The sequence below is a fragment of the Rhipicephalus microplus genome, chromosome 2 (genome assembly GCF_043290135.1).
Source record: "Rhipicephalus microplus isolate Deutch F79 chromosome 2, USDA_Rmic, whole genome shotgun sequence".
Classification (NCBI taxonomy): Eukaryota; Metazoa; Arthropoda; class Arachnida; order Ixodida; family Ixodidae; genus Rhipicephalus; species Rhipicephalus microplus.
In genome coordinates this window covers 294,448,567-294,472,033 of record NC_134701.1, presented here as the reverse complement: position 1 = coordinate 294,472,033, position 23,467 = coordinate 294,448,567, and the positions used below count along the sequence as shown (strand labels likewise).

At 47.4% G+C, this 23,467-nt stretch overlaps 2 protein-coding genes across 2 annotated transcripts in view; both read right to left on the bottom strand.

Moving 5' to 3' along the window:
* The window catches only part of Unc50 (Unc50 RNA binding protein), a 34,245-nt gene that overhangs the window by 5,318 nt on the left and 5,460 nt on the right, over positions 1–23,467 (bottom strand). The window contains exons 3-5 of the mRNA XM_037429499.2: positions 21,033–21,058; positions 20,890–20,955; positions 15,177–15,297 (exon numbers count right to left, since the gene is read on the bottom strand). Of these exons, the coding sequence (XP_037285396.1) occupies positions 15,177–15,297; positions 20,890–20,955; positions 21,033–21,058 (213 nt within the window). The remainder of the gene's footprint in view (positions 1–15,176; positions 15,298–20,889; positions 20,956–21,032; positions 21,059–23,467) is intronic.
* On the bottom strand, positions 1,514–11,797 carry LOC142784350 (uncharacterized). The gene is made up of 3 exons (XM_075882763.1): positions 11,535–11,797; positions 3,163–3,479; positions 1,514–2,681 (listed from the first exon to the last, which is right to left on the bottom strand). The coding sequence occupies exons 1-3, from the start codon at positions 11,795–11,797 to the stop codon at positions 2,305–2,307; spliced, it is 957 nt and encodes a 318-aa protein (XP_075738878.1). The 3' UTR covers positions 1,514–2,304.

The following is a 23,467-nucleotide window of genomic DNA, read 5'->3' as shown; positions in this document are numbered from 1 at the left end:
GTGTTATAAAGCAGCGCAGGCACCACTGGAATGAAACCGAAACCTGAGTGGCATCGCCATCATCATCAACTAGTGGGGGCGATCGCAGCGCCACCGAACGTCGGCGTCTTCTTTCTTCTCCAGTGAGCGCCTCCGACGCCATTTTCCCTTGTGTTGTCGTGTCGGAACCATCTCTTCTTGCGGAATTCTCTTTTTCTTCCATTGTGACCGTATTTGCATGCCAGCACTATCGTGTGCTACAGTGATGGCAACACCGAAAAAGCGGCAGAACTACGACGCGAAGAACTTGGCGACTAAAGTAGAAATTTTGGAAGCACTGAAGAACGGCGAATCGCGACAGCAGGTTATGACCAAGTACAATGTGAAGCGGAGCACGTTGGGAACGTACATAAAAGTGAACAACAGATTCGACAAGCCTTCGAAAGCGAGAAGTTTCATGCCTCTAGAAAGCAGTTACGAACCGCAGCTCATCCCCAGCTCGAAGAAGCTTTGCTCCGGTGGATTACTGACTGTTGCAACGCGTATCTGCCTTTGAGCGAACCTCTCATCATGGCGCAAGGTGAGAAGTACGCTGCAATGATGAACATTGAATCGTTCAAAGCGTCAGAAGGGTGGTTTGCGAGGTTTCGAGAGAGACACGAACTTGTCTTCAGGAGTGTGTGCGGCGAAAAGGCGAGTGTTGACGAAAGCGTGACCACCGAGTGGAGAAATGTGAAGCTGCTGGAGCACATCGCCGCATATGAACCACGTGACGTGTTCAATGCAGATGAAACTGCTCTGTTTTTCAGAGCTCTGCACGACAAGACGGTGACTTTCAAAAGGGACGCGTGCATTGGTGGCAAGAAGTGCAAGCAAATGATAACTGTGCTTCTTGCCGCCAATATGACTGGCACGGAGCGCTTGCCACTACTTGTCATCGGGAAGGCGCTTAAGCCACGTTGTTTTAAGAACGTCAAAAGCCTTCCTGTCGAGTACACAGTGAACAGGAAGGCATGGATGACATCGGACATTTTTCGCGGCTGGCTGCAGCAGTTGGACCGGCACTTCACGACGAAGGACCGCAAGATAATTATGGTTGTTGACAACTGCAGTGCCCATAACTGTACAGTCGAACTGAAGAGCATCAAAGCATTTTTTTTGCCGCCCAACACTACGTCTGCTCTTCAGCCGATGGACCAGGATATCATTCACTACGTAAGTCGAAGTACCGCAAGCACCTGCTAGAGCGAATGATCCTATGCTCAGAAGCTGGAAAGTTGTATCAAGTGGACTTACTCGGCGCAGTGCACATCATCGCCCACGTGAGGAAAAACACTCTGCCGCAAGTCATCGCCAACTGTTTTCGGCACAGCGGTTTTGTGAGGCCCAAGCATGCAGCAGTAGCTGACGATGGCATCGAGGAGGTGTCAGCTGAGTCCACCGACGATGACTGCCCGACTTTCGATGCTGTCCTTCCCACAGATGTGACCTTTCAGGACTACATCGCGATTGATCATGGTGTCGCCACGAGTGGTTTCTTGACCGATCAAGAGATTATTAATGATGTCACGGGCGCCCATGAAGACCATGATTCCGACGAAGAATCATGCGAGGAGATACAGCTGCGACCTCATCGCACCTCACGGGAAGTCTCGGAGGCGCTGTTAATATTAGAGGACGCTTGCCTGAACACTCCCGACAGCTTGCGTGCTGTTGGCCATTTGGAACAGTTAAGAAAAATTGTGATGTCAGCCGGAATCTGCGCGAAAACGCAGACGACAATTACAAAATACTTTAACAAATAAAGGTATGCTTCTGCAGCTTGATTTTAAATGTTGTTTTCCCTGTTCATTCATTAATTCGGCATTCGGTTAATTCGGACAGCTTTTCCGGTCCCGTGAAATCCGAATTAATGAGCTTTTACTGTACTAGTTCACTGTATTCATGACACTGCGGCCCAACGCTCGCTAAACCTTTCTAAAACCAAGGAGGTTACGCCCAGCGAGTATAACATAGCAACCTTTTCCTGTCAGATAGTGCTCAATGTATATGCCAATGGCTTCTAATGGGGATCGCAGCGTGCGCGTTAACTAAAAGCCGAATGCTCCTGTCTCTCATTCCCTATTAGTAGTGTAGCGTCGTCGGGGTAGATTGGGTGGGATGACCAAGATCAGGCAGGTCATGAAAGCAGGACGTCCATTTAGGAAACTTGAAAAAAGGATTTATTTGCATTCAAAGAAAAGTTAACTGGTCATCGTTGTTCCCCCTTCTCCCCCCGCCGTCTCCTCCGTCCTTTTTATCCCTCTCGTTGCCGCCCCTCTCCCTCTATCTCGGTCCATCAGTCCACTTCACGAAAGGCAGGGGCGGCCCGCAGTCAGAGGGGGGGATCAAGGGGGTGAATCGTCCACCCGGAACCCGACTTCCCCTCAGCTCTATGCTCAGTTGTTCCGGGTGGACCCATCCCTCCAAGAAGCAGCGACGAATCTTTCGTTCCCCGAAACCGCCGCCGCATTCCGCAGGGCCCAGCCGTGGCGCCAGCGCACCGTCCCGCGACACAATGGTCAGCCTCAACAGTCGCTGCGTTCGCGGAACTGAGTTGCGGCGACATCGCGCTCGCCTCGAAGACGTCACTGGCAGCGGGACGCAACAGACTCCTCCGCCGCCGAAAGACTCGACTCGAGGGTGGCCAACTGTCGGGTCACCTGAAGCGTCGAGACGACATGTGCAAACACTCGGCCTCTCTGGGCCTCAGCACTCGCATCACCAATAACCCTGTTCCAGGGATACACAACACAAGCACACACACTCTGGTCGGCGTGCCCGAGCGACACGCCCACCGGACGCCAAGACTGCCATAATTTTACCCCCTTTTTTTCCTCCCTTTGTTTCTTCTCCTCACATATCTTTTCCCAGGCCTCGCTGAGCTCGTCCTCCTCGAAACCCCCTTCGATTATCGCACTGCGAATTTCGGGCTTCCTTAACCTGCTATTGATATCCAAGCTGAGCTCTACTGCTAACAGCAACAGCTCTTCTTTCTTTAACACTCCGATATCCATATCTTCACAAGAGCCAACCAATACTTCTGCAATATTCACCGCACACTTGTGGCGGCCCTTCAGAGCCAATTGCCCGATAGAACCCTGTTCTTATCGTCCGGCAAAACGTGATCGCTCAAGCACTCACCTAACCTCGAGCTGCCGAAGGCCGTGTCTCCCGGAGCCACGTTCCCAGGTCCGCCGATCCCAGATCGTCGGGTCTGCCTTCTGCTGCTCGTCCTTAGTTTCCGGTAGTCGTTACTGCGACGGTTGTGCCTCCCGGAGCCACGAAGTCTCGCTCTGCCGATCCCGGATCCGCAGAAGTCGATCTTCCGTCCGCAGCTACTTCCAACCTCGAGCTGGCGAAGGACGTGTCTCCCAGAGCCACGTTCACAGGACCGCCGATCCCAGATCGTCTGGTCTGCCTTCTGCTGCTCGTCCTTAGTTTCCTGGAGTCGTCCAAAACTTCATGCCGTTACTGCGACGGTTGTGCCTCCCGGAGCCACGAGGTCTCGTTCTGCTGATCCCGGATCCACAGAAGTCGATCTTCCGTCCGCAGTTTTCTGCATGCCTTTTCTTGATTCCACCGCTGCCATCCAGTTTGTAGCGTCGTCGGGGTAGATTGGGTGGGATGACCAAGATCAGGCAGGTCATGAAAGCAGGACGTCCATTTAGGAAACTTGAAAAAAGGATTTATTTGCATTCAAAGAAAAGTTAACTGGTCATCGTTGTTCCCCCTTCTCCCCCCGCCGTCTCCTCCGTCCTTTTTATCCCTCTCGTTGCCGCCCCTCTCCCTCTATCTCGGTCCATCAGTCCACTTCACGAAAGGCAGGGGCGGCCCGCAGTCAGAGGGGGGGATCAAGGGGGTGAATCGTCCACCCGGAACCCGACTTCCCCTCAGCTCTATGCTCAGTTGTTCCGGGTGGACCCATCCCTCCAAGAAGCAGCGACGAATCTTTCGTTCCCCGAAACCGCCGCCGCATTCCGCAGGGCCCAGCCGTGGCGCCAGCGCACCGTCCCGCGACACAATGGTCAGCCTCAACAGTCGCTGCGTTCGCGGAACTGAGTTGCGGCGACATCGCGCTCGCCTCGAAGACGTCACTGGCAGCGGGACGCAACAGTAGCCATTGGCATGTACACTGAGCACTATTTCTTATTGTTCAATAACGCACAGAAGAAATCTCCCACTGGCACCACCTTGGAGGTCAAAATGTAACCATTGTTACACACTACGATGGATGAAACAATTGTTACACACTACGACACTACGATGGACGAGCGGGTGCCGCTATAAGGAGCTTCGCCCCTTAAACTTGACAATAATTACAAGACATCAAAACGAAATGTTTTCATCAAAGAGACGCTGAAACAATTTTTTTGAGTTTTGTCAGCATTTAGGCTAGAGCATCACCAAACCATTTGCACCACAATGACATGCCGTGTACCAAGGACGCTACGGACAATTACATCATACCCTCCTTCTCACTTCTGCCTGGCCTCCTCAACTCATGAGGCATCACTGGCGATCGCAGAGCTCTTATGAGCGCGCTTGAGGATTTGAGCTTCTACCAGTCTAGACCTCCGAAATCGTACGCCGACAGGTTGAGTTCAGCTTTGGAGGCCATTACATATTGCGCCTAGCAGCATGCACACCATCTGGCAACAAAGACAAAGATTGTGGCGTGGTTCAGATCTGCTCTGACAGGTGCTGCCACTGTATCAGCTGATCTTACTTCCGCGCATTCTACAGCCCATGACAGCCAATCAAGTTAGCAGCCACAGTGACATGGCCTTAGACATGCTCTGGCCAAGTGCATATCGCTCTGCGAATGGGGGGCTGAAAACACATTTGACTGAGTCGCAACAATCTGCAGCGATTCACAGCTTTAAAGCATTGTAATAAATTACACAGTTTACGCAGAGAGCTCAAATCGGTCTCTAGATAACTCTTGGGACTTCGTCTACCGGCCCAATGTTTTTGTACAAAATCGCCAAAACCGTTTCAGGGTTCCTTAAGAGACACAATGCATGTTTACCTGTTGTGCGGTTGAAGACAACACATGTAAAATACATGCCTATGCACCAGAGCACATGGCTATCCGCTCTTTCTCTTGAATTTCACAGTCATTATTGATGGACATCTTCAAAATACCTTACGCAAATAGAATGTGCACCTTTATCCCAGAAGACTGGGTTTTTGACATTGGCGAAAATAGCCACACACCATGTCATACTTGGCACACAGATAAAGGTTCATTTCATACTCTATTGCAGTTTTAAGTATGTCATTTCTTTTCCTAGTGTAGTCCAAACGGTGAAACACCACGTTCAGAATGAAAACTTGATTAAAGGTAATTTCACAAACTGAGAACAATGGCAACAGCTGCACCAAATTTTCATTGTGTGCCTGAGACTCGTGTCCATGAATAAAAGGCTGAAAGTTAACCTGAAAAGGCTTCCTGAGAGTGGGGATACCATATCCAGACCTTGAGGATTAGCTTGCCAAAGCTTTTTAACTCTTTCATTACCATGCCTATTCAAACTGAGCACCAGTGATCGAAACTTTACATCGTCAATTTTGGCATGTTATATTTGTTTCGTGTGCACTCGGCACTTTCTAGCAGTTGATCATGCCACTGAACTTTCAGAATCAATTTGAATTTGCCCGTTTTCACAACATAACGATTTTTGACAGCCCTTTGTGCGAACCAATGTGATTTTGTTGGTGGAAAAATGCACTAGGCTGGTGACCTTGACCGAAGTGCAGTCCCCTCGTGATTATGCTACAGTAACATCGAAGTTCTGTAATGAAAAAAACCTTTGCAAGCCAAATAACAAATTAAAGTGTCAGCTTCGCAATTTGACAGTGTTGAGCTTGTGGGGGTGCTGACACTCCCTGCAAAGTTGTTTACGCTGAGTGGCACACGCATCTCCCCCAAAAGCTGCATATAGGGTTAGAACTAGTGGACGATAGATGGCGTTGTTAGCGAGCGGTGGTCACCACGATTATCATCCTGGTGTAAGCGCCGGCGGTGACCCCTAGCAGAAGGCACGCCTTGGTGGCTGGTGAGAGTTGAGCAAGTCTCTTCTGCGCGTGGCGGTTGCCGCGAACGGTTGTCTCTAGCGTGAGTTCCCGATGCTCGGCACCGTGGGCTGTGCGCTGGGGCCCTCGTGGTAAGTCGAGCGTTAACGATGCCGCCTTAGTTGTGTTATTGTATTTTTCATGTTATTGTGTTTGTCATGGAGTGCATTGTAATATTGTGTACGGATGTCCTAGCGTTTGGTAACGATTGATGTAGTGATTCGGCGTACGATATCGTCGTCTCTAAATTATTTGAATAAATGTATGTTGTTTGGTTTGTACCGACCGTGTCTGCTTGTGTCCGTTCACTCCAAGAGCGTGGCGTGGCGCTCGCCAATTCGAGACCTCACAAGCTGTAACAATTTCCAGAAATTTATGTAAGCTATGCAATACAGAGCTTTTGCTAGGAATCAGGGAAAAGTTAAAAAAAAAAATATATTTCCAAAGGTCCGCCGCATGCACAGTTAAACCTGGATATAACAAAAGTGATAAATTTCCAGAAAAATTCGTTATAAAAAGGATTTCGTTATGTGCAGGTTCAGTACAAAAATTTGAAAAATACACGCACAAATTAAACAACAGGGGGACTCAAGGCAGAGCTAACCAAAAACGCTTATTTAGTGGTAAAAAACTGCGTTATTATCACATTTACAATTATACAGACACTCTTGGCGGCTTTTTGCCATCGTTACCATGTTTCGTAACAAGTCTAAATTGATAACATGGCCCCGTGAATCACAACTTTTACGAGCGGGTAAAAGTGCACAAGCACTGCTGAAGCAGAGATCGAATGAGGCCACCCATCTAGATCACCTGGAGATTGCACACAATAACATATCCCCCTGCATGTTAGAACTGCCATCGAATGCTCGAACAGAAAGGAAACCACCCATCTTACATGAGCATGAAAAAATACGAAAAGGGGAGAGGGGATCTTTTGAGTAGCAACGATGAACTTTGATTTTAAGGGCGTGGTCGCGATCACTGGCACACGTGCTATCTGGACAGGCATCACAGTGCACTTTCAACGCAAAGGGACTGTCTGAAAAAAGGACTTCTCCCTAGAGCGGCTGTATATGCTTACACCAGCATTTTGTAGGAGTTCAAATTAAAAAAAGTTGGCTGCATGCTAGCCTTACTTCGTATAACATTAAGATTTTTTTATATGGTGTTCATTGCATTGCATTCAACATGCTGCAGTGTTGTTGCCAGATCTACTAATAGACTAATCGCAAAAGCCACGAGCCTGCGAACTTGCGGCCCGGCGCAAGACGGAAGCACGCGACGGATCGACCTTTGAAGATTCGTGGTCACCGTGGTCTTGGAGAGTTTCTATCAGTGCCTAATCTGACCTCCCCCTGGTGGTGACGACACAGTTGACCGCACTAAGAAAAAAAAAAAGCAAAGCTGAACGTTGTTGGGGGCCACATCATGCACGCGCAGTGAGACCATGCACATGTGCAGGGCATCGAAAACGAAGAGCGAACAACGCGGACACAGACATGAATACCGTGGAAAACTATTCTGTAAAGCGCTCTCCATATGCAGCGTGGCCCCACATATGTGACACTAACTAAAGGCGTGGCACTGCCAACGCAAAAGTAGTTTTTTTTTTTATTTAGAGGGGGGTGCACAGTGGCGCATGTGCTCGCGGAGGTAAGAACGGCGGCAACGCCGGCTTGTGGAACGCAGGCCCACCTGCCCGCTTCGCACTTACTCAAGCGGAAGATTGAGTGCTCGGTCTTACCTGATGCACCATGCGTGCCGCCGCCGACGTAGCATGCATGCTTGTACCAAAATGACAAAATCCAGGACGAAATTTTTTGATTGTCCATAGGAAAGATACGTTATATCAAGTTTGTCTCCCCCTGTTAGTTTGTTATATAGAGGTCGCAAATACTAGTGCTTCTATGGAGTAACGGTGGGGAATAGAAAAACTTTGTTATATCGAAAAATTTGTTATATTGTCATATACTCACGACTGTTTTGTCATGGTCTCCATAGATGGTCAACGAGACAGGAACAGCAAAGAACACAAAAACCGTTTATGATAACGTACTCAACAAAAAAACCTAATTAACAAAAGATATGCTAAATGTACCATAACAGTTTCTCACATACTACATATATACAAGACTAGAGAGTCATATTTACAGAGTCCAAGGTGCATTGCCGTGACTTGGCTCTGGCGTCGAGTCGTCCCGTCTGCGAAGCTCGTTGCGTCCATGATCCCCGCCGTAAGCTGCAGCGTCGAGTCCCTACGATGTCCGGTCACTGCAGTGTAGGGTCCCCACAGCGGCTGTACCGCTTGTAATTCTTGGTGCGCCGCTTACGGAGCACCACTGCAGGCCATCTGGTGAATGACAACGGGGTCGCCGTAGCTGGGCCGAGCTAATTGAACTTCTGGCTGCACCCCGCAGCTCACAGGGCACTGCTGTGAAGGCTGGGGCACATTCTTTCTAGGAGCTGTGCTCGAGGGGTTCCGGCAAACACCGTGCCACTTCGACCCCTCGTCCACGCATGTCTGCGTTCCAAGACCCCGCCGCCTCCGCCTGTCTCGGCCACGTCGTCGCTTGTGCCCTTTTTCTCCGTTTTTTTCTTTACTAATTTTTAAAAAATTTAAACGGGCGTTATTCAAATCACACAGGCGTCCCTTCGTCGTCCTCTTCTTCATATTTTGTCATATACTCATGACATATATAAAGGTTCGTTATAAGCAAGTTTAACTGCATAAAGTGTTGAGGTGAGTTTTCAGCAGCTTTGGTTTTGCTTGAATCATTATATAAGACTACAGATGAAAAGCAGCGAAGGGGCTTTTGCTGTCGCGCTCAACCAGTGCGAAACAGAGGACGATGAATTTACAATAAGAACAGCCGACCTGCAGCGAGGGTGCTGTCTCTTGTTTGTCTTTCTTCATCACAATGGTACAGTCGTTGAAAAATTTTGGCGATTCTCAGCTGTCAGCTTGAGGTCCCGCGTCTTTCCAAGAAACATCGTCACGCTTTTTCGCTTATGGAACCCAGAAGGCGACCATCCCAACAAGTGTCGATTCCACCACCAGGGGACGGCATTCATGCCTCCATTGTGGTTCCAGGAAACCTGTCCGGCGATGCGATACTGGGCGCTCACCGTGCGCACGGTCGACTCTCATCTAAAAACGGCGTACATGCCTCCTTCATACCTGGCAGCTTGTCGACGCTTCAAGCACTGTCCGCAGACAGCGTCAAGGCCTCCTCCCAACTCAACATCGCTTCGTTAATGCCACAGTACCAGGTCACGACACATCACACGGGACCTGCTTGCCTGGGATTGCCCTTGGCGCTTCCAATGATAGGGATCCGATTGCCACAATTTTGACCAATGCTGTATCTCCAAAGGATGCCGTCCACGCGTCCTTGGTCCTGCACTCTACCAACACAAGCACTGGAGTCGCTGTATTCTCCACAGATGCTGGCCCTGGGTCCCCAATCGAATCATTCGTCAGCCCCGCGGAGCTACAGCACACCATTGCACGTCTCTGCGTCACGACTAACGCCTTACAAGCGTCCAGTTCCAAACTATCATTGGCCATATTGCCAACTTTGTGCGCACTCAAGACCATGTTGGCTGCGGTCACGTGGCGAAAACTTGAGGCTAGTCCACCCGACAACCGTCGCAAGTGCTCCGGTGTTCTCTCATGGAGCTCTCGAAACAACTGGGCTGCTTAGCGTCGACATGCTTCGGAGTTTCAGCGGCTGTATCACTATCACCAGTTGCCTGCGAACTACCGCCGTTCCGTGGCTTCCAGGAAGACGCCGACAAGTGTGTGGCTACTGTCAATGCTATCAGAGGTCATAACTTATGGACAAAACAACAGAAGTGATGCATAGCCATAGACCATCTTCAAAATCCAGCCGCAGCATGGCATAGGTACGAAGGCGTACTGCAGCAATCAAGGGCGGAATGAAGCTGCAAGTTGATTGCTGCTTTTAGCCAGACTCTCTCCCAACTCTCTGCCACCACTCAGTTCAACCTGACCACTACAAATGATGGAGATCAGGCAGAATTTCACCTCAAGGCTGCAGCTTTCAGCTGCAATTCACCACTTGAGCTTGCAGACCCTTCATGGGTATACAACGAAGTACCTCACAGCTAGTGACCGAAACCGAAGATGACCCCCGTGAAAGGTGCCGCTCTGAGTACGCATCCGCAGGGAATCATCCTGACTCCACACCTGCGCTTTGCAATGCTCTTAGTGACATCACGGCGGAACGCCCTGCGGGAGACACTGAAGAAGGCTGTAAAGTGGGCTTCAAGATTCAGTTGTCGGATTGCGCGTCGGAACCCATTTCCCAGGGTTCCTTGTCTGAGATGTCAAGGCAGTCATTGGCCAAGACATTCCCCACTGTTCCCCAGTCACTCCCACTGTGTGTTGAAAACCGTGAGAAAAAGCACCAAGGAACCACGACACCTTTTCGTACTCCCGTGGAGGTTGTATGTGATTCCTCCAGTTTCCAAAAGCTACAAGAAGATTGTTTGGATGATGGAGGTCCTGACCGTTCGCCTGGAGTTGACCAAAATGTGAAAGTGGCCGATTACTTAAAGCAAGCCGAAGAGAAAAGTCGAGCACCCAATGCATCTCTTCGGAAGCTTTTCCGGCGACTTTTTTCAAGCATGCAGTGGCTACCGCTTACTCCACAAGACAGCAGAAGGCAACAGCCAGATGTATTTTTTGCTGCTACCCACCGATTAGATTAGATTTGTGGGGTTTAACGTCCCAAAACCACCATATGATTATGAGAGACGCCGTAGTGGAGGGCTCCGGAAATTTCGACCACCTGGGGTTCTTTAACGTGCACCCAAATCTGAGTACACGGGCCTACAACATTTCCGCCTCCATCGGAAATGCAGCCGCCGCAGCCGGGATTTGAACCCGCGACTTACGGGTCAGCAGCCGAGTACCTTAGCCACTAGACCACCGCGGCGGGGCTTGCTGCTACCCACCGAAATCACTTCATGGACGAGACCGACCACCGCGATGCAGCCAGTCTCGCTCTCCGGGTATACTTCTGGCAGATGACCGGACCAAATCACAGCATCGCCGAAGAAAGCGGCCAGAGCGATCCAGTCACTAACGACCACCGGAGTGTATGGCATTGCAATAGGACAGCTCGCGACGACAAGTGACCGACCACCATGACATTCCCAGTGCCGCCCTCTAGACAATTTCGGCAGCTGCGCACACTCGCAGTCATGACTGAGTACCGTAAAAGCTTGTTAATTCGAACCGCAAGGAGAATCCGCCTCAGTTTGAATTAACGAAAGTTCGAACTAACGAAAGTGAAAAACAACAATAGTACAGTGCGAGTAGGGCTTAACAATTTATTTTTTGAAAAAAATCTGCGATCGCAGTCTGCCTTCTTTTCTTGAAGGCAACAGTCAGCCTTTATTGCTCTAACGAGCGAATTCGGTGGAAGGCCTCTTCTCCGGCTTCTTCAAAACTTAAGAAAAGACGGGCGGCATTCAATCCTGCCATGACTTCCGCAGCAGGGGGCCGCACTAGTGCTTCGTCCTCCTCCTCATCATCGTCACTGGCAGCGACAGGTTCTGCACTTCTCACCTGACACATTATGTCGCCATACGTGAGTGCACCACACACAACTGCACTTGAATCCACATCGACGTAGTCCGCAAAGCAGACGTCTTCCAAAACGTCCGCCATGGAGGCGATGATGCCGTGTTCGAGCACTGGTGGCTCGCCAGCTTGCAGAGCTTCGGTGCTAAAGCCACAGTGGTGAAAGCAATTTGCTATCGTAAGCGCTGTCACTTGCTCTCAAGCACGCACAAGCATGTAGAGTGCACTTAGGAGCGTCACTTGGTAGTTATTGCACAAAGTAATTCGTTTCAACATATGACGCCGATAAAATGATTTCAAATTTCTAATTATACCCTGGTCCATTAGCTGCAGTACTGCTGTTGTGTTTGCTGGAAGGAAGGCCAGGTTGTAGTGTTTGCTGCAAGGAAGTGTTTTGGCACGGTATTTGCCGCGGGCAGACGCCGTCAAGTCCACTACAAATGATGCGACAGACGAGAAGCTACACCGGCGCTACCGCAACAATTGTTAGCCAAGGCCTAACACCAACATAAAGAATAACGACAGTCTGAAGCTACTCCTAGCACCAACAACCGAGGTGTACGACGCACGGTCGAGACAGACTGCAGAGAAGGCTGGGCGAAGCTACGACGCACCCGATTTGCTGTGTGCTGGTCATGCCATCTGTCGTCTAACAGCGACAACTACGCAGGATTTTCAATAACTACGAGATTGGCGCTTAAAAGAAAACAAATCTTGGAGGTTACGTAGGACGACGATGCTTTGAGTCAGCCTAAGACATGCACAGCCGTTCACGGGGTGTTTTGTTTATGGCCTCAAGTTGCCTCCCCCGCTGCAAGTGCACAGCTGCTGACCTTTGTGCACAATCTTATATGTACTCTGGTTACATGCGAAGACCACATTTCGCTGGGGCAAGGTGTGCTGCAACAACTGCAGAGCTTTTCCTGAAAAGAATGCCACTGGAGCATATCTTGACCCTGACTACGTAGCAGCGTGAAACGTTTTAGAACTGCGTGCGAGATTATTCTTTTTTTTAATACGACGTGCAAAATGCTAAGAAATAAGATTGGATGCATATATAGGAACGCCAACCTATGCAGAGAGAGGCGGCTCATGAAAAGATGTGACACTAAATAAAATAGCAAAGTTCATTAGACATCTGATTTATAGAGGGATTACTCACATCATGGATATTCATCTATTAGAACACCTGGAGGCTCTTATTGCAAAAAAAAAAAAAAAAACTAAAATTTACATAGAAAATTGTGCGAGTTTACTTGTGTCTCACAACAAACCAACCAATGCTTTACAACATGACACGAGCAACGAAGCAGCACCTCGGTTCTGATTTTCATTGTCTATGTGAATGCAAAAAGTTTGTACATTTATTATTTTTTATACTGTTCCTGAGTCATCTATGTTTAATATGTATATTCTGAATTTTCCTTGTTCTGAATATTCTTGCATATATAGTGTGTTTGGTGCACTTTTTTCCAGCTGGCAACGACAATAATTACACACTTTTTCCATTTTTGATCATTTCAAAATATTTTAGTTGCTCTAAAACATACATTTTTGGGGAAGAACATTTCATTATGCAAAATTTTGGTATGCTGAAATGCGTGCTTTTCAAACTGGCAAAAACGATCTTCCTGATACATATTAAAAATAAGCATTTTCGCACAGTAACAAAAGAGCAAAAAAATCTCGATGCAGACCCATGAACACCAAGCTTCTCAACGTAAAACCTGCAAACTGACACACGTAATGCCGACAAAGAGTGACGTATAATTAAACAAGGAAGAAAACTTTTTTTTTTAGATGTGAAGAATCATCTGCCAGAAGCTTTTGAAGAGAAGCTCGATCCATTTCAGCAGTTTCTGCTTGTACATATTTAGTAGAGGTTAACTGCAAACACAGACCAAACAGCCTGCTAAGATTAAATTGGAAGGCACCAAACAGGAGTCTCTGCTGCCATGCATAAAATGGGTACAAGTTGGCTCCAGTCTTGATAATTTAATTCTACATCAGAACTTGTCTTAGGCAGCCAAGTAAGGAACAAGGGAGTAACAGCAAAAGCACGCACTGGCAAGTGAGAAGGTCTAGCGCTTTGATGTGTAGTGTTTCTGAAGGGTTGAAATAAGTTGCGCCTCATAACTGCAGGTAGCCAGTCTAACACGAGCGTCTAGGTCTACCAGTGCAGCCACTCACGTGTTTCTTCCCCAAAGCTTAGTGTTCTGTCATGCTTCACACTCTCTTGAACAGGCTGCACTAACTTTGACTTGAATAGTGGTCATGAATTACCAGCGCAAGGAAAGTTTTGCCTGCACTGGATCTTTCTCAAAAGTCATGTGACATCACGGCCAGCCACGATGAAAGCGCACTGGCCTTCACTACCGTCTTACATCACCATGTGTTTGAATGGTTATTGCAACAGGCACCAGCATTACGCAGATATGTTGCTTTTTTAAGTCAGCAGTTAATGCGCAAGTTTTCCAATTTTTTTTCAATGCGCGCAAATGTTCACTCATCATGCTTAGAGGCTCAAAACGTCAAGTAAGTAACCGGTTTTTCCAATGTTTCTAAGTAAAAATGCACCAAACAAAAAATAATTTCTGTGCTTAAAATAGATTTTATGCTCATTGCAGCTTCATTAATGCTGCAAAATAGCACAAAGTTCCGTATTATAGCCACTACCTTTTGGTGTAATACTTGCCGTCATTACTCACCAGAACCTTCAAAAAAAAATAGAGTATCAGTCTCTGCTGGTGACTCACAAGCATTCCCAACCAGTTCTTCAATGCTAACCTCGAAAGTTATATACTTCACTTGAACAAAAATGCAAGAATGTGGGAAAGCATGTCTCATAAAATTTACTGTTCAGCATGAAACATAATATATAGAGGTAAATGTTTTATTCCTAAAAAGAAAGATTGTCTTTCTGCTAATGTCACACTCATTTTTGGTTTAACTAAAGAGTAGAATTGAGCTAGTAGTTATTCCATTATTAAACTGCTTAACACAAAAGTAGACATGGCATGCAGCGAGAATTTCGGCATTTGTATAGTGGAAAAGTGCAGTCTTGCCAACTGCTGTAAAGTCCTTCTGGAAATGTTCACCAGCCTATGCACTAGCATGTCTCAACTCAACAGCAGAGGATAAGAAAAAAGAAATGTCATTCTTCATGAGTTCCAATGAACAGTTGCTGTCCAGTGCACCCTCTAAACTGCACCAATGGAAAATACATGTTAGGAAAAAGGTCTATAGATCTCCCTTAATGCACCCGCAGTTAAACCCTGCTAAAACGATCTGTAGGCACAGTGCTGCAAATATACGTCACATTCATTTTCGTTGAATAAGGTTTCACTGTGTGTGCTTTGCAGTGCTCCATTGCAAACATCCACGAGCAGTACCCACAGCAAGCTTGCTTCCCACACTGCCCTGGACCAACAGTGGCATCACATAATAGCTTGAGTCATGCCCTTACCACAGTGCAGTGGCCACGAGGACGCCCATGCCAATGCAGTCAATAAATATCACCCACAGGAGAAACTTTAGGAAGCCCAAGAAGCTGATGCGCAGGATCAAAACAAATCCCACTGATGAGGCTGGAAAGAGGATAAAAACATACCATACTCACAGTAATGCACAAGACACATTTATATTTTTTAAGACTATTTTACAGCTGGGCTGATAGTATTTGCGATGTGGCTGCTTTAAGGCCATTTCATAGCAGCTTTCATGGCAGCCAATCGTCATGGGCTTTTGGAGCACACAAAAGCTGCCAAAAATTAATGCCCCTCGAAATAAAATCCCAACTACTACTTTGATGATACTACCAACAAACCCCAATTGCAACATAAATACTATACCTCAAATTATTCCAAACAGCTAGTCTAGCCTTTGAGGATATTAGTTCATAGCCTCATAACCAGTCAGGCAGCAAGGGGGGCTGTCCTCCCCAAAATAATGTCCTGGCCCTTTCTCCTCCAACTCATATGCTATACTTAGGCTTGTGCCAATAGTAAACTTTAGGTTAGAAGTAAGTTCAAAGCAAGGAGAGATTTGGTCGAATAAATTCTAATATATCACATATTAAGGAGAAAAATGAGCACATTGGTCACTCAACAAGCCTGTGCATTGTTTTATTATTTATTAAAACAAAGCATATGCAACCCTCTTTCTTTTTGGGTTCAAAGGAAGTGGAAGCAACTTCAAATAATGGCAGGACTTGACTTTCAGTAGAACGCGTAAATGTGTTCCTTCGAATACTTTAGACTTCCAATAATTTACAGTCGATTCGAAGTGCCCGAATATTTGCACAAGCCTAGCTATACTGCTTTATAGCCTAACAGGTGTTCAGCAAAAGCAGTGAAATCTCGTTGATTCAAAGCCCACCTTGAAACCAAGCAGTGTCACAAGCAGCTCTCATTTGTCACAATGCTGCCGGCTTTAGCCTATTCCGAGTGCAATGGTGAATGCACATAAAGCATGCACTATCACATACACTCAAACCTCATTATAACATAGTTGCATCTTAAAGAAACATAAGTTTGTTTTATCCGAAAATTTTTTATAAAGGGTTTTGCCTAACACCAAATCTATTGCAAGAATATTTTTCATTTACTTCGTTATTACCAATATTTCATTATATCTGGATTTGTTACATTGAGGTTTGACTGCACATATCCCTTCCAAACTTGTCTTCAGCATGCTGTGGACATACAATTAATACAGCTGAGCCTTGCATCAATCAAGCAGCACCAGGACCACTAATTATTCATTATATCAAGTTTTCAATATAAGAGTAGATGTAAAAATCACATATAATACAGAGGGCAATCTGGTTTGAGCAAAAACCCCAGACAAAAAATGAATTGTCCTATGCTTTAAACCCACAATAAATGAAGCAATCTTTCCTTGTGGCATCTCAAACTAAATAGACCGGAACATGAGAAGATGCCATTACAAATTAAGAAAGACTCACTTGACAAAACAGCCCTGCATTTCCATTTATTTGAAAAAGGATGTGATCCTTCTCAGGTACCCTTTTACAGCACTATACAGTAAAATATAAATACAGTTGCAAATTACTTTTGAATATTTGTTTACCTTTTTATACTACCTTTGAAATTTTGAGCATCACTCATGCCAAATATTTCCTTGTTGCAGCCAATATCGTGGCAAGTATCACTTTTTTGGTTTCATTCAAGGGGTCATGACACCCAATTTTCGATCAATCACAATCTGTTATGCGGGTTAGCTCTTATGTGTTCACAGGTAAGGTGGGGAAATTGTAGAGCATTTGGTTGAACGCTTAGTTTACAACTGATTATTTTTATGAACATGCAAGTGGCCACAGTGTTTGGCAACACTGGCAAGTCGTGACGTAACAAGCTGCTTGCTGTGCGAGCATCTGTATTTCAAAAAACGATTTTGTTTTGTGATCAGCTGCACATGCAATCAAGCTATTTCAGCTTTCTTCAGTTTGGCAGTAAAAATGAACTATTTGAAACATTTTTAGGAGATGACATCTTTGCTATATGCAGGACACGATGTCACACACGGCATGGCAAAGTAGTGGTATTTATTGTTAGCCATTCCTAAGACTTAACGTGCAGTGAAAAATTTTTTTACACTCAACTTCCTATACATGTATGGGTATAATTAATAGACCCTCTACTTGTACTTTGTTGAGTGAATGTGCCCCTTTAACCAAGAAATGAATGTCACGGAAGTGAGGCATCACCAAGTTAGTTATCAATTAGCTTACAGTTCACAATAATTTCAATATTTTGTTCACAGTTCAATATTTTACAATTCAGGAAGAGGTTCAACTGTACAGGTAAGCAGGGAATGGGCTCAAGCGTTCACTTCTTTTGATAAAGATGCATGTGACGCTGCTCCTTTGTGTGGCATGGCAAAGATGAACCACATGGTCTGGTACCTGATCGTATCCGCTTGTGCGGTCAATAATGCTTACCATGTCACGTTACTGCTTTTGCACTGTTTTAAGTTGGCAGAACAAAAACAACACTCACTCACTCATGAAATATTTTTCATTGGGTGCACAAGTTCTGCTCATCTAGACTCCCTTAATTTGTGCTTATACAAAGATCAGCTTGAGTGAGCCTACTAAAAGCAGTTAGCTGCCCTATGCACCTAATGGCATATTCGGTTGGCCGCTCTGGTCCTCTGGCTCAGAGACACCAGATGCAGAGGCAGCTCGCAATCCGAGCGCGAGAGGCAGTGTAACAATCGAATAGATTGGCGATCTTAGAATGCTTAGAGGAGCACGCCTATGGCACCACCGTGCAGCCAGCGTGAGAACCTGCCGGGTGAACACTGCTGCGCCGCATCAACAAATAGTGCCGATCCGTTCAGTGGACATCTCTCACATGTCTAACCTTTCTTAAATTCTTTCTCTCTCTCTCTCTGACATGCCTGGATGTAGCGAAAGCCTTCTGAGCTCAGCACATAAATCTGGCGATCGCCCTTGTCCGAGCTGCTATTTTCAAGGCAAATCACGAGGCTGTCTGCGAGCTGCTTTAACGACATCACTGACATTTCCTCTGCCTTCTATTGCTGGCTTGTTATCGACATGGTGCATTTATGGTTCCGTAGATGCGAATTCGCCCCACACATGCACAAACACGTCATTAAAGGGCCTGTAACCCACCCAGAGGTCTAAATTAAGTTGTGGTAGGAAAATCGCGCACGAAAGCAGGACAAACCCGGAGCTGTCAGAATTTTTCAAAACGATGCATCAATAGTGGAGTCAGCATTTGATTATCAAAACCTTTCGCTCTCCTGCGCTTCCCCCCTCTGGTATCCTCTCTCACACCGCTCTGTCCTCTCACCGAGGGCCCCTGCTAATCTCGCGTGGCATACAACGTCGCTGACGCGCTACTTGAAACACCGTCTACTTCCGGTTGCCGCGACTTCGGCCGCCTACTCTGTCAGTTGCATGCTTGTTGGCAAACCATGGCTGCGGTAATCGTGCCGGTATGGAACCTGCATTGCGCACAAGCCTTTAAACGATTGCCAACGCGATGGACTGGTACGGGGACATGCTGTGCCCCACACGTGCTACACGCATGCGGGCAACACGACAAACAACAAGCAGCATGGACAACTGCTTGCAGACTGACCGTAAGTCATAGTCTCTTGCTGTACCAGTCACAGTATAGTTGGCATATTTGGCTAGGCACGTCACGCGGAGGCCCGAAAGGTCTGTGAAAGGAGGGATTGTTTCTTGAAATTTGTGGCGTGCCGGCGGATCGCAGTGCTTCCACGTGCAGAATCGTTTATCGTGACGGCCCTTTAACACTGTTATAACGATGCTCAACAGACCCAATAAATGGATGCGGCATAAAAAACAAGTCTAGGCATGTTGACTGCAACACAGGATTCGTGTACGAGACCCCATTGTTGTGCTGCAGGACATATTCTTACACGATGCAGTAACATGAGACAGTAGTGTATTTTGCGCAGCATACAGCAGGAGGACGAGAAGAAAGAAGAGCGCAGAAGGCTAGAAGCCATGGCCACCAGATGTTAAGCCTCCTTTTGTTGTGCGTGACGAGTACTCTCTTACGATAGTATAGGCATCAGTGGACGAATGTAGGTGTTCACTACTACATGTGAGGAGGCCCTTTCCACTTATACTCGTGACACACGGGCAAAAGTAAAGTACTTTGAAGTAAACCCCTTTTGTCGCCTAAGGCGACCATTTGCAGAAAGGAGTGGCGCTGATGACACACGGCATCGGACTACTGTTTTAGGCGGTGCCTCAGAAGAACGCTGCAGAAAAAATGGCGCTGTTTGTTGAAGCAGCAAGATTGGAAATATTAAAAAGAATCTGCGCGTGTACATCTCATTCAGCGACGCCGGAGCATAAATCCGTTTTTTTTTTTTGTCTGGTGGCTTATAATGCGCATACCTGTAATTTTCTTTCGCTTTTTTGCCTTTTTAGCAGCAACTTAAGTTCGTCTGGCAACTATGAACAGTCCGCGTTTTGCTGTTTTTGTTTTTTGTCAAGCTTTTTACAAGGCTGCGTCCAGCTGGGTCAGTGACGGCGTGCCGCGTTTCATCGTGGTCCTGCGATGTCTCAGCGCAGAGACAGAGATAAAGCAACAGTTGAGGTGGGCCTGACTCTTGTCGCCCTCGGCTCCATCGAAGATGAGCTAAATGCTGTGAAGGCAATTTTGCTGTGAATTTGCGCCCGTGTACGGGGAATACCGGCGTTGGTGAGGCTCTCGGCAATCGCCTGGTACACTCCACCGTTGTGCTTTTGCCCTCGCAAGGCGTCCAAATGGTCCTCCCATAGCTTTATCAGCGCCCAGGTCTCCTTTTCAGTCCACTTGACACGCGGTTTTTTCTTCACCGACCGAGCCGACTCCATTGTTACAAGATACTACGTCACCGACACAGCAACTGCCGCTGCCAACCCTAACATGATCGCGCTAGTGACGTAATGCAGGTGTTTGAGAGTATGGACAGACTATAGGCCTTCACTTTTCAACAAATCGCACTGCTGCTGAAAATAAAAACATTTTCTCAGCGCAAAAAAATACTGACAGGGCACTGCAGCGTTGCGACACGTTTTCTTCTATTGATAAATTATGCACACTCTATGCGAGAGTACTCCCTTCCTGCCAGAAAAGTAGATGCGGGATCTGCTTTTGCGAAAAGGATCTTTGCCGGAAAGGAGTTACTCCTTTGTCGTGTGTCACTGCGCCCGAACGCCTTTCCGAAAGATGTCCCCTTGTCTAAAGGACTTCAGGGTGCCCGTGTGTCAGGGGCATTATTCTTCATTTCACAGACAATGTTGCTTGGCAGGCCAGAAAAATTATTGAGGACTTCCACATTGTAAGAAAAAACAAAAACTGTGTGGGACTGCCACTGGGAAGGCTTTGGGACAAGGAGTGTGGATGCCTAGTCAGCACATGTGGAAATTTGACATTAAAATTGTTATGCGCAAGTCTGGAGAAGCCAGTGAAGTTCCCTAATGCTCTGAGCATTTGTCATCTAACAGTCCACACACATGGTCTAAACTTGTTCTTTCTGTGAGCACTGCACAATCCCCACTATGAACGACTTGCTCATCCTAAGTAAAATGCACACCACGATGCACACAATAGCCTGAAAGCAAAAATATTTAAGGCATTTGGGCAACAAAGAGAGAAATGATGGCGCACCAACGAGCCACAGTCCCAGCAGCACCAGAAAGGCAGGATCGTCCCTAGCAAACTGGTCCTTTGTCTCTGCAAATAATCAAAGCATGAGGCCAACGAAGCTCCAACAGCAACAAAAAGACATGCGAAACCAGTGGCATGCTTACGTTTTCTGTACTGAAAGTTGCGGTACCTGTGGGACCGAGCAAGAAAAAAAGAAAAGCTGTTAGTGTTGGGTTAAATCTTGCTAAACTGATTGCTGAGGAAATAAGAAGTGGCCAAGAGCAAATGCTGAACTGTTAGTTCACCATAATGTTTCAATATACACAAGACCAAAGACTAGCTGTACTGTATGATGTGCCACAAAGAGGCAGATTGCTAATAATAGCGTGGGTGCTGACTATTTCCTTCATTATATTCATCTGTATATCCAAACCATTGTAATCATCATAACCGTCATCCATACAGGCTGGGCCGCTTGGCCCTCGCGCAACTGCATTAAAACCTGGCTACTGCCGTACCAGCCGTCATCTTATAAGTGGTGAAGTGTGCTTCGATTTCCACGTCGTCTTTCTCTACCGGCAACCCCTGGAGCTCCGATTTGGTCAACAGCTCTGCTCGCCAACAGCAGGGATGTAACAGAACAGCGCAATCACTTTTCCTCAGCCAGCTGACCCTACCTACATCGTGAATACGCCACAACAAGACCCTCCGCTATTTCACAACCTTCACGAAGATGTCAAGAGTGGATTGACAATTATGACAGAACCAGTGCTTGCAATCATTGGCACGAGACAGGTGAACTGCCCTACAGTTTCTTTCACTTCAAGGCGGTCGCTAAGACGTGGTTCTACAACCGCGAAAGTGACTTCCCTCATTGGACAGCATTCAAAGCACAACTCCGTCAGATTTTTAGGGTGACATTGTCAATAAACATGACATTGAGCAGGATCCTGACAAGGTTGCTACGGTACTTCACTTTCCTGCACCAACCACACCCAAAGACCTTTGCAGCATTCTCAACGTAGCGCCGTACATCTGTTGCCGCTTTCTCCGTGATTTTGCCACTATCCCACCTCTGCACAAACTTCTGAATGCTAGCGCACCCTTTTTTCTGGCAGGATGACTGCAAAGCTGCTTTTCACACTCTCAAGCGATGCCTCACATAATGGCGAGTGCTTCGCCATTTCGATCCTGCAGCACCTACTGTCCTACACTCCGTGAGAATTGAGGCTAGTCCGCCGCCATTGCGTGGGCTTAGCCGCCTATTTCAGCTGCTCTCATGTCCTGATGACTCTTCCCTCTTCCACGGTCTGTCGCACTGGGGGAGCGGAAGTACTAACCCCTCTCATTCGATAGAGGATGTTGACTCTGGTGCCGTGCACAAAGTCTCTCGGGACATTTTCTGCGCGCGCGTCGGGAGTTTTTTCCGGGAACACTCAGGGTGAGCCCATATTTCTTTCTCGTTCATTGGCTCCTACTGTTTGGGGCTCATTGGACTTCCCCAATGGTGCCTTGCGCCCGCGGCAAATGCTCACCTTTCGTTGCCCCTTTCGGGGTTTATTTATTTGGGAAGCCATCGGTCGAAAGGTGGCTGCAAAAAAGGAGTTGTCTATACGTGCTCAGACGTCCACAGAGACGTATATCTCGTATATACAGGACGTGCTGGCTCTATGTCGTAAAGTCGATGACATGTCGGAGTCGGATAAGGTTGGCCACACCCTCAAGGGGATAGTGGACGATGCGTTCAACCTGCTAATGTGCCGGAACTGCGCGACCGTCGAGGAAATTATTCAGGAATGCCGGCGTTTTGAACAGGCCAAAAGCAGGCGTATTTCAAGATCTTTCACTCGACTGCCGAACACCGCTCCGACGTCATCCTGCGACGATGAACTGACCTCTCATCGGCAGTCTTCACCGGCGTCTGAAATTACGCGAATCGTCCGGCGGGAAATTGAAGCAATTACACCTGCTCTTCCCAGCAACGGCCACGTCGATTCGCAAGTACCTCAGGTTTGCTTGGTACAGTCGATTGTGCGGGAAGAACTCAGCAATTTGGGCTTCGATGTCTGCGCCGTTGCTCAGTTTCGACCGTTTGGCTTCCGTTCAAGGTCGCCGCCTCGCCCCAGGTCACCACCCTAGGAACGGTCTTTTCTACACTCTCGCAATCTGGCCGAATGGTGAACGGCGGATGATCGACCAATCTGCTTTTACTGCCGTCGCATAGGGCACGTCGCACGGTATTGCCGCAACCATTGGTCTTCGTCCCCAACACAGTATAACACTGCTCGCCGGGCCGACAGCTACCGCTTTTTCCAGCCTCCTGCGCCGATCCCCGACAGCTACCGCCGCCTTCCACCCTTCGATGCCCCTATTACGCAGCACAGCCGCTCACCGTCGCCTCGACGTCATCAGTCTCGTTCGCCGCCTGCACGTCGCCCGTCGTCCCCTTCTCCTCTACGACGACGCCCGACCTCCCCGCTCAATTCTCATCAGAGAAACTAAGCGGTGCAGCTCTTGGAGGTGAAGCTGCATCCTCAATACCGATCTTAAATCCTCTCCTTGTACTGCCGACACGACTAAATTTGATCGACGTAGACGT

Bases quoted from the DNA above. Each gene is read 5' to 3' on its own strand.
- LOC142784350 (XM_075882763.1), bottom strand. From the start codon at position 11,797: ATGGCGGACGTTTTGGAAGACGTCTGCTTTGCGGACTACGTCGATGTG. The intron at 3,480-11,534 runs GTTAGAGCAATA...AACGGCATGAAG, and splicing joins GCCTTCCACCGAATTCGCTC to TTTTGGACGACTCCAGGAAA. The intron at 2,682-3,162 runs GTGAGTGCTTGA...TCGACGCTTCAG, and splicing joins CTTCGGCAGCTCGAGGTTAG to GTGACCCGACAGTTGGCCAC.